General features: G+C 37.6%; 1 protein-coding gene across 1 annotated transcript; it reads left to right on the top strand.

Annotated features, from left to right (window-relative positions):
- Positions 1-1,226: 1,226 nt before the first annotated feature.
- LOC308695076 (uncharacterized protein) lies at positions 1,227-12,127 on the top strand (the record flags this gene model as incomplete). The annotated part of the gene is made up of 4 exons (XM_081373013.1): positions 1,227-1,572; positions 3,869-4,876; positions 5,324-5,471; positions 11,986-12,127. The coding sequence occupies exons 1-4, from the start codon at positions 1,515-1,517 to the stop codon at positions 12,125-12,127; spliced, it is 1,356 nt and encodes a 451-aa protein (XP_081229139.1). The 5' UTR covers positions 1,227-1,514.
- Between the last annotated feature and the right edge of the window lie 3,472 nt (positions 12,128-15,599).

The raw sequence follows: 15,599 nt of genomic DNA on the forward strand, positions 1-15,599 counted from the left end.
TCCACTAAACGTGTTTGGAGGAAGAAGAATGATGAGTACCATCCCAAGAACACCATCCCTACTGTGAAGCATGGGGGTGGTAGCATCATGCTTTGGGGGTGTTTTTCTGCACATGGGACAGGGCGACTGCACTGTATTAAGGAGAGGATGACCGGGGCCATGTATTGCGAGATTTTGGGGAACAACCTCCTTCCCTCAGTTAGAGCATTGAAGATGGGTCGAGGCTGGGTCTTCCAACATGACAATGACCCAAAGCACACAGCCAGGATAACCAAGGAGTGGCTCTGTAAGAAGCATATCAAGGTTCTGGCGTGGCCTAGCCAGTCTCCAGACCTAAACCCAATAGAGAATATTTGGAGGGAGCTCAAACTCCGTGTTTCTCAGCGACAGCCCAGAAACCTGACTGATCTAGAGAAGATCTGTGTGGAGGAGTGGGCCAAAATCCCTCCTGCAGTGTGTGCAAACCTGGTGAAAAACTACAGGAAACGTTTGACCTCTGTAATTGCAAACAAAGGCTACTGTACCAAATATTAACATTGATTTTCTCAGGTGTTCAAATACTTATTTGCAGCTGTATCATACAAATAAATAGTTAAAAAAGCATACATTGTGATTTCTGGATTTTTTTTTTTTAGATTATGTCTCTCACAGTGGACATGCACCTACGATGACAATTTCAGACCCCTCCATGATTTCTAAGTGGGAAAACTTGCAAAATAGCAGGGTGTTCAAATACTTATTTTCCTCACTGTATTTACCTGAGTGTCAACTGTGTTTTTTCAATATAGCAGTTAAACAGGCTTTTATCATGTATCCTGACTCAAATAATTTGTTTCTAACAGCAAACACTCAGAATAAAGTGAGATGATCTGCTGATGATCCTGAATGGCTTGTTGAATGAGTGTTGATAGTCTGAGGCTCATCAATATTAACAGATCTGCTGAAAACACTCTTTATTTCATGACAATAGTTCCTGTTTTCACCTCATTTATTATGCTGATGTCTTCAGATCTCCTGTAAATTGAAGCTTAAAGCTCATTTCATTGGTGTCAGCAGACTGAGGGTAGTTGTTGGAGACAAATCTGTAGATTTTCTTCTGTTTATGCTTATAACTGTTTTTCTTACCATTGTTTATACATGGACGATTTTACACTATTTATATTCTGTTTTCCATGAGCATAAAAAGAAACTCAGTAACTGATATACGGTATATTTGATTTTGCTAGATCAGCTCACACAACTGTAATTCATCAGTGAAACTCCTCCCATATCAGTCACATCATCAGTGAAGCTCCTCCCCCTGCAGTCACATAATCAGTGAAGCTCCTCCCACTGTAATTCATCATCAGTGAAACTCCTCCCATATCAGTCACATCATCAGTGAAGCTCCTCCCACAGCAATTCTCCAATAAATGCTGTAAATTCCCATCAGCTGCAAGTGAAGACGAGCATCAGAGCATCAGGAAGAGCTGAAATCTGCAAAGACTGAGTTTATTAAAGAGGACAGTGAGAACATGAGTGATCCAGAACCCTGCAGAATGAAACACACTGAAGATCCTGAAGAACAAAGAGGTTGGTGTTTATTCTTCATTCATTCATGATGCTGAAGAACATTCATGTTAGAAACATTCAAGCACATTTAGATAAACAGTTAGCCTAAACTTTGAAATGGGTACAGGGAACATTTCAACAAATGGTCAGTAAAGGGAGATTTGAGAAACTTTAATATTGATTGTCAACATCAAACCAAGTATAATTTTAGCTCTGGTTTATATTTGGTTCACAAGTTTTTGCAACCATGTTACATAAATGTTGGACATTTCTCAATATAGTTTACACTTTTTTTATTATATTTTAAGCAATAAACAGTAAACTGTATCAAGAAAATTACATTTCTAGAATGGCTGACAGGGTTGTAAGTGTAGCTTAAAGGTCTCCTATTATGCCCCTTTTCACAAGAGTGTGTATATGAAGTTTTAGCTCAAAATACCCAACAGATAATTTTTTACAGCATGTTTAAATTGTCACTTTTTGGGGCTCAGAAAAACGCACTGTTTTAGTGTGTATCCCTTTAAATGCAAATGAGCTGCTGCTGCACGGCACAGATGGCGGAGCTTCGTGAGCTCGCGCTTAGTGTCAGAACAATCTCATCTCACGGAAAGATGATAATATCAAAACAGAAACTCACAGTAACGGTGTTCATTTCGACCCCTAGTTGGACAATAATTCCAGAGTGCTGTATGAAGATGGAACAGGTATAGTGTAGATTAATTACGGTTATAACGTATTTGTCATCTGCTTGTATCCACTATTAATACAAGACTGCAGTAGTGTACTGTCCGAATGATGGCCAAATACACTATATATTGAAGATTTAATAAAGTTTATTGTACATCACACAAAAGAAAGTCTTACTCCAGAAAATCCCGGTAAGAGTTGAGTAAACACAGTATAAGAAGTGCGTAAATACATAAACGAGTTGAGGGAGCATTTTCTTTAAAAATAAAATTAATCCACCTCGTCATCAGCAGCTGGCTCAGATTTCGGGAGTAAATAGAGAGAGAGATGTGTGGATTAATACATACAGCCACACAACACCTACAACGCTTGGGAGACATTCTCGTCAGTGCAGCAATGGTGGATGTGTACAACTCGCTGTGAACTCGATCAGGGCGGGTCTATGTTGAAACTGCAGTGTCTGTAAACTCTCATGACGTCACTAAAGCTGCATTCTGAAAACAGGTTGTTGGGAGACAGTGCTCATGATTTATGGGGATTAATAAAAAAGGATTTGTATCACTGTAGGGTGGTTGTGTACACACACTGCCAACACATATTTATGTCCAAACACCATAATAGGTCCCCTTTAACCTTGCAAAAAGGGAATATAACTTATTAATTTATGTATTTGTATTTTCAGTTTCACGCCAATCATACAGTAAAACATTACTTTTTTTTAACTTGAGTTTAAGAGTTTAACTTGCTGGATAATTGAATGTGAATTCAATAAGGGCCAGTACAGTGTCATGTTGACTGATTTTATGGAATACATGCACACTAGAGTTTTGTTTATTAAACAATTAGACTATAACATTTAGATGTTTGAAAACTGCTGAACTGAACACGAACCAGCCAAATTTTTGTCAAAAACGGCCCAATCTGGCAACACTGGCCTGGATTATGTCACTTCCTGGGTGTCACAATTAATAAATTGTTTAGAGAAAAATCAGTCCAGAAGTTAACAGAGTTGAGTGAAACATGTTGGACACAGATAATGCTAATACAAACTGTTTGTTTAAAACCAGTTAAAGCTGCGGTCAGTCTACACTTTGAGCATGTTGCAAACACTGCAACGGTCGTGAAATGAGGTCACACTCTGCGGTGTCTTTTATTTTCTCAGTGAAATTCACTTGATCTTGTGTTTCCGGTGTCCCACATTCATATGCGTATGAATGGACATCAGTGGAAGGAAAAGTTTATTGTAACCGGGCCATAATAATTACGTTTTTAGTTGAATAAATTAAATATCAATCTAAATGTTGGTGTCAAAATGACACTTTTGTATATTTTTAATGTATTAATATTACATTAGATAATTGTTGTTAATCAAATATATTTAATATTTCTCACTGCTGAAATTGGTATTTGTGTATAATATTTTAAAAAGAATAATTGAAGATCAATGTACCTCATTCATGTACATTTTCAGGGACGTATAATTTATAAAAAGGCATAAAGATGATTGTCATATTTATAGAAGTTGTTTACTTTGCTACATTATGGTTCACTGTTATGTCCTTTCACTTCATATCTCTTGGAATTGTTTTGATGTACTAAAAATGAAATAATTTTTTCTCTTTGATTTTAGACCTGATGGAAAAGAGCGAGGAGAGTGAAGTGGAGGAGGAGAGTGAAGAACTGAGTGAAGTGGAGGAGGAGAGTGAAGAACTGAGTGAAGTGAAGGAGGAGAGTGAAGAACTGAGTGAAGTAAAGGAGGAGAGTGAAGAACTGAGTGAAGTGAAGGAGGAACATCATGTCAAACCTGGAGGAAAACCTTTGAGTCGCTCAAAGACTAAAAAGACATTTTTAAAGAAAAGAAAAGACACCAAATCTTTCCCCTGCACTCAGTGTGGAAAGAGTTTATCAAGCAAACAATCTCTTAAGAGAGTTCATACAGGAGAGAAGCCACATGGATGCCATCAATGTGGGAGTAGTTTCAGTCAATCACATCACCTTAATGTTCACATGAGGATCCACACCGGAGAGAAACCATACACATGTGATCAGTGTGGAAAGAGTTTCACGCGCAAATTTAGTTTTGACCTTCACATGAGGATCCACACCGGAGAAAAGCCGTTCACATGTGATCAGTGTGGAAAGAGTTTCAGCCAATCAGCATACCTTAAAGGACACACAAAAATACACACAGGAGAGAAGCCATTCTCATGTGATCAGTGTGGAAAGAGTTTCAGTAAATCAGCAAACCTAAACAAACACATGAAGATCCACACTGGAGAGAAGCCGTTCTCATGTGATCAATGCGGCAAAACATTTATTAGTGCATCAGACCTGAAGTCACACCTGGCAGTTCATACGAAGGAGAAGCCGCATTCATGTTCTGTGTGTGGAAAGAGTTTTTCACAGCGGCAATCTTTAAATGCACATCAGAAAATACATACTGGTGTGAGAGAGTACATGTGCTTTGAGTGTGAGAAGACTTTTATTACAGCAAACAAGTTAAAACAGCACCAGAGAATTCACACTGGAGAAAAACCTTTCATGTGTTCACACTGTGACAAGAGATTCAGTCTATCAGCAACTCTGAAAACACATGAGAGGATCCACACTGGAGAAAAACCTTACAAGTGTTCACACTGTGACAAGAGATTCAATCAGTCTTCATCTCTGAAAGCACATGAGAGGATCCACACTGGAGAAAAACATTTCAAGTGTTCACACTGTGACAAGAGATTCAGTCAATCAGAATATCTGAAAATACATGAGAGGATCCACACTGGAGAAAAACCTTACAAGTGTTCACGCTGTGACAAGAGATTCAGTGTGGCATCAGCTCTGAAATCACATGAGAGGATCCACACTGGAGAAAAAACTTACAAGTGTTCACACTGTGACAAGAGATTCAGTCTGTCTTCAAATCAGAAAACACATGAGATGATCCACACTGGAGAAAAACCTTTCATGTGTTCACACTGTGACAAGAGATTCAGTCAGTCAGCAAATCTGAAAACACATGAGAGGGTCCACACTGGAGAAAAACCTTACAAGTGTTCACACTGTGACAAGAGATTCATTCTGTCAGCAGATCTGAAAAAACATGAAAGGATCCACAGCAGAGAGAAGCCGCACACGTGTGATCAGTGTGGAAAGAGTTTCTCTTTTAAAACTCACTTGAAGCGACACATGAAGATCCATGCAGTGGAGAAACCACATCAACACAGTCTGAAATCACGGTGAGTAGTTCATCTTTATGTGCTGAGAAACAAAACCTGGAATCTTGAAGTCTGTTTGGCTTGTGTGCTTTTCCTGCAGCAGCTTCAACATTCAAGCAACACTATGGAAGATTTTTTACCTTAAAGGTGTACTGTGTAAGAAATTCTCCCATTTGGCGTTGAGATAATATATCGCAATCAACTTTCTCTCACGCCACGCAGTTCAAAGTACGTATTACAGGTACGGTAGCCTTCACAAAAGGCGAAAACGCGAAAGGCGGAGCAGTAGGCAGTATATCCTGTATGTCCCTTACCGGCTAACGTATTTCAAGATGGCGCCTGAATATGGAGCATCTTCCACCGTTTATGCATTTATAAATGTAAAATTTCAAGCCTATAGGAATACTTGGAATTCATGGTGGTGGTAAATATTCATGAAGGAGGACACGTTTGTGAATGGTCAACACAGATTTTGATAATGAACTACTAAAAAAGTTACACACTGGACCTTTAAAATAATGTTTCCAAAATCGTTTCAGTGGTTCATCAAGTCATAACAATGAAAGGCACTTATGCCTCTGCTTTGCGGTCCTTAATCTGCTATAACCACGCTATGTAAGATTGCCAGATCGGGTCGGGTTTCTGTAGTTTGTGAGACAATTCCGCTTCCAACCTGTAGGGTGACCGCAGAGGAAAAGTTCCATAGTGTTACTTTAAGGTTTAGGCTTTATTTTTCATGTGCACTTAGTCCATAGAATTTTTATTTACTGCTATAAATTGACACGTTTGGTAGATGTTTTCACACAGTGGCCCTCATTTACAAAACGAGCGTACTACAGAAAATTGGGCGCACGGTTTCCATGCAAAAAATCGCCATTTATTGATCAATATGGACGTGAGCAGTGGCTATGTTTAAATCTCACATCAGGTCTGAGATTGTGTTATTGTAAATGCAGTCTGGTGAGGAATTGTTATGGGAGAATTTACTGTAGATTACTGTCTGACCGACAAACACTCAATAACCACACGATTAAATTGTCAAATTAAAATTAAATTACATTAGATGAGTATCCGTGACCCATTAAAATACCACAATATTTTTTTGTTTGGCTTTGCATGCACAAATAGCAACATCAACAAAACATTAGGATTCACACACACACACACACACACACACACACACGCACACACACACACATACATCGATTCTAGCATTGCTAATTTGACATTTCAGCCATTCATCAGCAAACTAAAATACAGGCTACCAAACTTAAGTTACACTGCTCAATCTTAATTTTGCCGTACAATCTTTGCCAGTCAGTGCACCCAGCGTCCTTCAACCACACACAATTTTGCGAATGTGAAGGATGATAGTTTTTTTTTTTACGGTAAATAAAAATTAAACATTTACAAACATTATTAACACTATAAACCTGGCTATTTTAGTTGCCCTCCTCATTCCACAGAAAATCCTTTCAATTTAATGGTATTTCAAATGGGACAAAAATGAAAAATAAGTAGCTATAAAACTGTATATTAAATTATAAACAAAAACGCAAATTAGGCCATTCATTATAATTTGCGGTTGTGAGGCCGGTTGGATGTACTGCCAAATTCTCTGAGACAGCTTATGGTAGAGTACTGAACATTCAATTCACGGGCAACAGCTCTGGTGGACATTCCTGCAGTCAGCATGCCAATTGCACGCTCCCTCAAAACTTGCAACATCTGTGGCATTATGCTGTGTGAAAAAACTGCACATTTTAGAGTGGCCTTTTATTGTGGACAGCCTAAGGCACACCTGTGCAATAATCATGCTGTCAAGTCATCTTCAGTGCTTTTAACAATTTAGATTGTTTCAAAGCAGCTTTACAGAGATAAACATATAATTTAAGGTAACAGAGATTGTTTTGGCTTTATAACGGTTCTTTAATAAAGTTATTTTCCAGCTAAAGTTAATTTTGATTGATTCGCTTCTGTCGCAACGATCATTTGTTATTAATTTAGGGGCCGCTAAGACGACACCATTCTCTCTACACAGACTTTAAACGGGAACCTGTGATAAACGTTGATGGCGTTCACATGAGCATTAAGAATTGGTTCTATAGTTATGTGCGTTTGAATATATGTGCGCAGGGTTGTAATTCCCTACAAACCAAGCCTAAACAAAGTACTGGTCTTTCCTTATAAATTTTGATTCAGAATTTTATTTTATTTTATCACTTTGGGGTAGGTACGCGAAACAATTTTTCCGACAACGCTTTATCTGTAGAGTGGTAAAGGGATCCTCCATAGGGAGAGACTAGTTGGCACTTCAGCACTGGTTCGACATCGGGTCCAGACGAAGGTCCTTCATCAGATCTTGATATGGCCTGGATCTGGCAGGCTGCGGGAAAACCTTGGGAAAAACAAAGACACTAAAATTAGCATAGATGCCATTCTTCTTATGATGTAACGAGTACATCAGGATTTATGGGAAGTGTTCCCGGTTCCGGCTGACCTAATCTATGCAGCCTAACATTGAATTATAGAAGTCTATAATGTATTATGTGTATGCTAGGTCAAAGAGATGTGTCTTTAATCTAGCTCTGAACTGACAGAGTGTGTCTGCTTCCCAGACAATGGTAGGAAGACTGTTCCAAAGTTTTGGTGAGAGCATATGGCGTAATTTAGATATATTTTTAAGATGGAAAAATGCGGTTTTACAGATAGTAGACGCGTGACTTTCAAATGAAAGATTGGTATCAAAGAGCACACCCAGGTTCCTAACCGACGACGAAGACTTAACAGAGCAGCCATCAAGTGTTAGACAGTATTCTAGGTTATTATATGTGGGAGTTTTTTGTCCAATAATTAGAATCTCTGTTTTTTCAGAATTTAGAAGTAGGAAATTGCTAGTCATACAGTTTTTTTTTTTATATCATCTATGCATTCCGTTAATTTTGTGAATATGCAAGTTTCGTATGGGTGTGAAGAAATATACAGCTGAGTATCATCAGCATAACAGTGGAAGCTAATTACATGTTTCCTAATGATATATCCTAATGGTAGCATGTACAGAGTGAACAGCAACGGTCCTAGTACTGAGCCTTGTGGTACGCCATACTGAACTTATGATCGATAAGACATCTCTTCATTTACTGCTACAAACTGATAACAGTCAGATAAATATGATTTAAACCATGCTAGTGCAATTCCACTAATGCCAACATAATTTTCTAGTCTATTTAAAAGAATGTTGTGGTCAATAGTGTCAAATGCATCAGTAAGATCGAGTAACACTAATAGCGAGATACAACCACGATCGGATGATAGGAGTAAATCATTTGTGACTCTAACGAGAGCTGTCTCAGTACTATGGTACGGTCTAAATCCTGACTGAAAATCCCAGCAGATATCATTTCTTTCAAGAAAGGAACACGGTTGTGAGGATACTGCTTTTTCAATTGACAGAAAAGGCAGATTCGAGATCGGCCTGTAATTGACTTATTCTGTATGATCAAGTTGCGTTTTTTTAACTAGCGGTTTAATCATAGCCAGCTTAAAGGTTTTTGGTACGTATCCTAGAGACAAAGATGAATTAATGATATTAAATCTACACTGTGTGATTTTTTTTTTTTTTAGTTGATTCTTAGCAAAAAACACTTAGTTCTTTCACAAATATATGTGCTCATTAATGTATATTTACTTCTTTCAAGTAATAAAGTATTCTCGTAAGTTTATAATCTGCCATTGAAAGTACATACGGGTGAGGGGTTCAAATGCCGGTCGCCATGTTGCCCCTCCATCTTGAAACTACATTAGCCAAAGAGGGACATACCTGTAAATTCAAGCTTTGCCTTTCGCGCTTTACGCTTTTGACACAGAGATGAATGCGAGGGGGAGATTACTCGCGACTGCCGGCAGATTTAAAAGATTGCTGATGGAGGATCACGCCTATTTTCGAGGACATGTAACAGAGTCTCCAAGGAAGCGAAAGAGAGAATTAAAACGTCAACGCGACAGGCAAATCAGCAAGACCAAAGTCAATATTGGAGTAACTTTTCCCAGATGGAAAGAGCTCATGAGGAGCAAAGATTTTAAAACGGACGCCGAAGTTGCCTGCTTTCTTCTCGGCAGGTAATCCAGCCTATTTGTGTAAATTCGAAGTTTTATAGTTGCTTGTCTAACCATAGCATGGTTGTGCATAACGCCAGAACGACCTCTAGTATAACTTGCGTTACTTTTCCTCACGTCAATGGTGAAAAAGTATTGTTTACCTTGTAGCATAAATCTGTGCTGCGACGGATCACAGGTGATGAATAGTTTTAAAGGCGCAATTGGACGAAGTCGAACTGGAAGCCATGTCAATCTTGGAATAATACGGCCACCGTAGGAGTTAAAACACCCTCGAAATTGAAAGGAACAGAAACTAATATTCACTGGGTAGTCATATACAATTTCACTGCTAGATGGGGGAAATTATCACACAGTGTAGCTTTAAGAAGAGGATCTATGACTTCTGGGAGCATCTCTTTGCAAAGAGTTTGCAAAATTCTTCCTCTCCTATATCAATAAATGAATCAAATTTTTCCTCAGGGAGACTAAAATGCACTTCCTGATGCAATACTGGTCGCATAGTTATAATTTTGTCCCTGATATTATCAATCTTATAAGTGAAGAAATTCATCAAGTCATTAACTTCTTGGGTTGAGGCTTTCTTTTTCGTTAGTTTAGCCACTGTTTATTTTCTTCTAATAGGTTTGAAAAATAAGCAGATCTAGCAGCTTTTAAAGCCTCTATGTAAGTAATCGAGCTCTCCTTCCATGAAATCCGAAATACCTCTAGTTTTGTTTTCTTCCTGTTACGCTCCATTTTTCTGGCTGCTCTATTAAGCATGGTTAGCAAGATAATTGTGTAAAATGGTCCATTGAAAGTAACTTTTGCCATGTGAGACATTTACATTTATGCCCCTGGCAGACGCTTTTATGCTCTCTATTGTACAGGCATGAATTTGATTTTCCTTCAGTCCAACACTATGCAAAAATATAAGAATTTGTTGATAGACGGCCTTTTCACAACAAACGTCAAACAAATAAGCTCAGAGGCCAATCAGCTTGTGTCGTGTAGGAAACTGTGATTTCTTACAGATCATATGTCAAGCCTGCATCATCTAGAGTTTCATGACCAAACAAGTGATTTATAACACAAATCATCTTCATGACATTAAAATAGATCATAATCGTGCACAACAGTTGTTGGCCAGATTTGATGGGATTAAAATAACTATTATACTCAGTGATCTTGACTTTGAGCTTCACTTTTCATTTTACGTTTGTCTCTCATTTGAAATTTCACATGATTTAATGTTTCTTTCAGACCTGATGGATGTGAACAAGAAAGAAAAAACAGAAGCCAAAGAATCTGTCTCCTGCCCTCAGTGTAAAAAACGCTTCACATGTAAATCAAATCTGAAGATTAACATGAGAGTTCACACTGGGAAGAAGCGGCTCAGGCTTTCACTCTGAAATCACATCTTCTCATTATGAAGAAAGATCATTTAACTGTGATCAGTGTGGTAAACAGTTTCATTGGGCGTCAGTCCTGAAGAAACACCAACATGGCGATTCACACAAAGAAGAAGATTCATTCGTAATATTACACCAGAAAAGACATGGCAGTGTGTGTTTCAGTGCTGGAAGTCCTTTACTACAGAAGATGAACTGAAAGAGCACCAGAAAATTCACACTGGAAAACTCATTTGAATTTCAGGGATTTGAAGAAGAGACCATAACACTTTTGAGAGAGAAATTTATCTGATTTGAATTTTTAACTCGTTCTTCGTTGTTTTTTATCAGAACATCTAGTTTATCTTCCACTTCTACTCTTCCATGCCAATACAACATACACTTTCATGTATCTTTGAAACTGGACACTTTTCTTCTCTTCTTCTCTTGAAATGATTTGGCTCTTATAAGTCAGTAAAGAGAGAGATCTGTCTCATCCGCTTTCACTTTTACTTGAATCAGGATACATTTTAGTTCTGAAAGCCATGAAATATTGTTTTAATTTTGTCAATAGAGCTTTTAAATGCCTAATGTAGTGAACAGCAGACATGATGGCACCAGAGGAGCCAGACTTCACAACAGGAGTCTCTTTTTTTTACTGTGATTAAGAAGACAGAAGGATGTGATAGGACGCTCAAAGACAACTAAAGGATTATGGTAATCTCAGGACTGCCAGAGGTGACAACATCAACGACCCGTTGATTTGCTAATCTAATCACCAGTTGGACATCTGGATACCTCAACCAATTTACATCACGTTTGGACTTCAAACACATCAGCTTACATCACTTGGAATGCAACGACCCAATCACACCACTACAGTAGTAAAGTTTCTGACCTAAAGAGGGAAGGAACAACAGCACAACCAAGGTTTTACTCTTGCAAGTAAACCTTCACCCGCATGGACCTTCAAGCAGCTCAACCGCTTCTGTTGAGGACTTCTGCAATCAACACCTGAGCTGCACGACTCTTGCCTTTGTAACCTCTAGCCTGCAAAGGATCCTGTGGATCGACCACCGCCTGACCTACAGTTCTCCGGATTACACAAGGAACCGCAGAGAACCTCCAATATCTGGAAAGGGATCCAGTTTACCCCCACTGCGAATGGAAAGATACCAGTGGAAGAGGTAGCCCATTGCCGGACTGATCACCCGACCACGTGGAAAATAAATATAAGCTAACCAAACCCTCTTCCCAAAGACCTGGGCTTTAGGTTGTTGCTACATTTACATTTACGCATTTGGCAGATGCTTTTATCCATACATTGGATTTCAAGGCACACATTTACATTTACATACATGGGAAATCAAACCCATGACCTTGGCGTTGCAACCGCCAACGCTCTACTGTTTGAGCTACAGGATAGCTTGGTACTATATTAGATTGTTTTGTTGTTGTTTTTTTGTGTAGAGACTGTATCTAGGGTCTGCATATACAGATAGATACATCAGACACATTATCTGTATTCATAGTAAATGCTTATTTACTATTTTCATACCAGCATCTAGGAAGACCTCAACTGACTTCATCCAATACATTGCTCATCTACTTAACATTCATTGTGAACATCCATTTGTGTAGTTGTTTGTAGTTTCTGTTTGATTATTGATTACACTTTATTAGTAGTTTAGTCATTTTTCGTTAGTAGTATTTAGTAAGTGTGATATCTTACTCTTGTATATCTCTTTGTCAATAAATTAATCTTTATTGCAAACTGTGTCATTCTTGTGTTGATAATCAGAGGCTCCAGAATCGCCAGAAATCTCACTAAATCCTTCAGATTGGTCAGATGATGAACTTCCTATAATGTATATAATTCTAATTCCTTCAACAATCTTCCATGATTGTTTTTTATTGTCAAGGTGAAATTCTTTGGCTGGTGCCCCGTAATATAGGAAGGAATCATCTGACACTCTCACACTCGCCTTAGGTGATACGTGACCAAAAACTCTAAATATTAATATTTAAGACCATAAACCACTACACTAATACATTATATTTCACTGCACACATGACTGACATTGAATGAGATTGCTGTCTGTCTACATTGTTAACAGTTACACCCTTGATATCCAGTATCATATACATACAGCGAATTTTTTGTTTTACCATACAATAAGAACATCATTAAAAAGTTAAGTGTTCTGAATGCACAATATAATTTATTTTTTATTTTTTTATTTATTATTTCTTGCATAAATCTTTCAACTTTGTGTTTAGCAGGCAGAGTACCCAGATGTTGTTAGTGCAGCACAGAGCATCATCTCTGCTCTAACACAGACTCTTAATCAGAGTCCTATAACACCACGTTCACAAGTTCAAGTGCAGCAGCCAGCGGTACAAGAACAAAGACAGACAAATAGCACCATTGATCAGAAAATGTCCAGGTGCATGTTGCTGGCCATACAGAGCATGGAAACCCTTACCAATATTTTTAAAGCTTTCATTTTCAGGCACTCTGTCATGTACATAGTCAAACCCCTACACAATTAAAATGTATGTTACCAAGTTAAACAAAATTATTTGTATGACTATGTACTATTTATTATATGTATTATTTTATGTAAAAAAAAAAAAAAAAAATTAAATAAAATAATTTTCCTTGTAGGTCCTTTCCTAGCATTTTCCGAACACATGCAATCTGCAGGAAAAAAAAAAAGAATAAATGTAGCATCCAGAACACTTACCAATACTTCAAAGGGGTTTAAACCTTTTGATTTAAATGTATATCTTCTGGATAAACATTCTGAGACTACCCCTCCACCTGTACACGAACTCAAGCTTGTTCAAGCAGGGCTTGGAAAAAGGACTATCTCAATTACAATGGACATGAAACATTCAGAGGTAATGTAGTCTGTCTTTTTGTACAACTGGAAAATATAAGTTTATACTAGAATCATTAACACTTTACAATAAGGTTCATTAGTTAACATGAACTAATCATGAACTGCCCTTATAAAGCATTTATTAATCTTTGTTAATGTTAATTTCAACATTTACTAATGCATTATTAAAATGTTGTTAACATTAGTTAATGCACTGTGAACTAACATGAACAAACTATGAACAGCTGTATTTGTATTAACTAATGTTAACAAAGATTAGTAAATATAGTAACAAAAGTACTGCTCATGGTTAATTCATGTTAGTTAATACATTAACTAATCTTTAACTAATGAACCTTACAGTAAAGTGTTACCCTAGAATCATGAGTTCTTGTACAAATATTAAAAAAATACATTTAGTTTCTTTACATTTTCCAATAGTTTTCCAGCATGCTGTATGAAGCATTCCCAAAAATGGAGGGTTTGATGAGAGGATGGATGCTTTACAAGGCTACTGGTGACTAATTACCACTTGAGTAATGTTAATTTGATCTTTGTTTATAGGGGATGCGGTGTAAGACGGCTAAACATTATTCCTCCAGACTCAGAAGGTTATACTGTGTCCCAAATCAAATCTGCTTCTGCATCTGGAAAGACTATGCTGTATGTAGTTCCTCTACAAGAGGAAATTGACCTTAATCCTCTCCCTACTGATGCCAGAGAATAAAAAAAAAAAAAATGCCTAAGGCTACTTGTCAAATGTGCAACAAAAGCATGCCCCTGCAGGTGCTGGCGCTCCACATTCAGGTTTGCAAGTCGCATGATTCAACATCTTCAAATGAAGAGGTAATGGATTAATGCTGTTTAATTATTTGCTGGTTTCATGATGGTTTTGGTGCATGCATTTTGACTAAATGTTTAATTTTTGGTTATTAAGTTAACATTCCATGTTAACTTAATGATAGATATATTACTTTGTTCAGCTTCAAAAGGATACCAAAAGATTTGAGTGTATCTTTATGTCAGCAGATTGCTGATCACATGCTTATGATGAGCTACTTTGTTTTAATTTCTCTGTTATTGGAGCAGACAGATGTTCAGTTTGTCTCAGAAAGCAATTTGGATGAGATGAAACTAGAAAATTCTCCATCTGAGGTAATGTGACATTGAAATTATCTAGCCCTAATACATTTTTTCTCTAACCCATGCTTTTATATTATTTAACTTTGTTGTTGTTTTTGTTTGTAGTCTGTTTTACCATGCCCAATATGTCAACTGAAGTTTCATGTGGACAGTCTTGAACTACATGCCAGCCTATGTGGAGAACAAAATGTATGTGAGTAACACAATCTTTAAGAAACATATTTCTTGAAAAAATATATGTTATAAACCAACCACAAATGCTTTAATGCTGCACGTGCCACTGGGAAAAAAAAAACTATTTATTCTGTCCACATTACAGTGGAGTCTCCAGATCACAGCTCTGTTATGCATGATGATTCTTCTTGTATTACTGACAATACAGGCAATTCAAGCTCTCAACAAGTATTGTGGTAAACTCTTCATTTAGTACAGACTCAAAAAAAGTTTCACTGAGTGTTACAGTGTATATGTTGGTTACCATCTCAGTATCTCCTGACACAGTCTAGATGATCTTCTGAAGCTGCTTGCTAGCCGAGTAAATTCAGAAAACCAGTTCTGCATCTGTTTCACGGGACAATCTTCTAGAGAGGGGGCTCAAGCAGTGGCAAAGACAAAAGAAAGGAAATCCTGTCAAC

The sequence above is a fragment of the Scardinius erythrophthalmus genome (assembly GCF_964197995.2).
Source record: "Scardinius erythrophthalmus genome assembly, chromosome: 1".
Classification (NCBI taxonomy): domain Eukaryota; kingdom Metazoa; phylum Chordata; class Actinopteri; order Cypriniformes; family Leuciscidae; genus Scardinius; species Scardinius erythrophthalmus.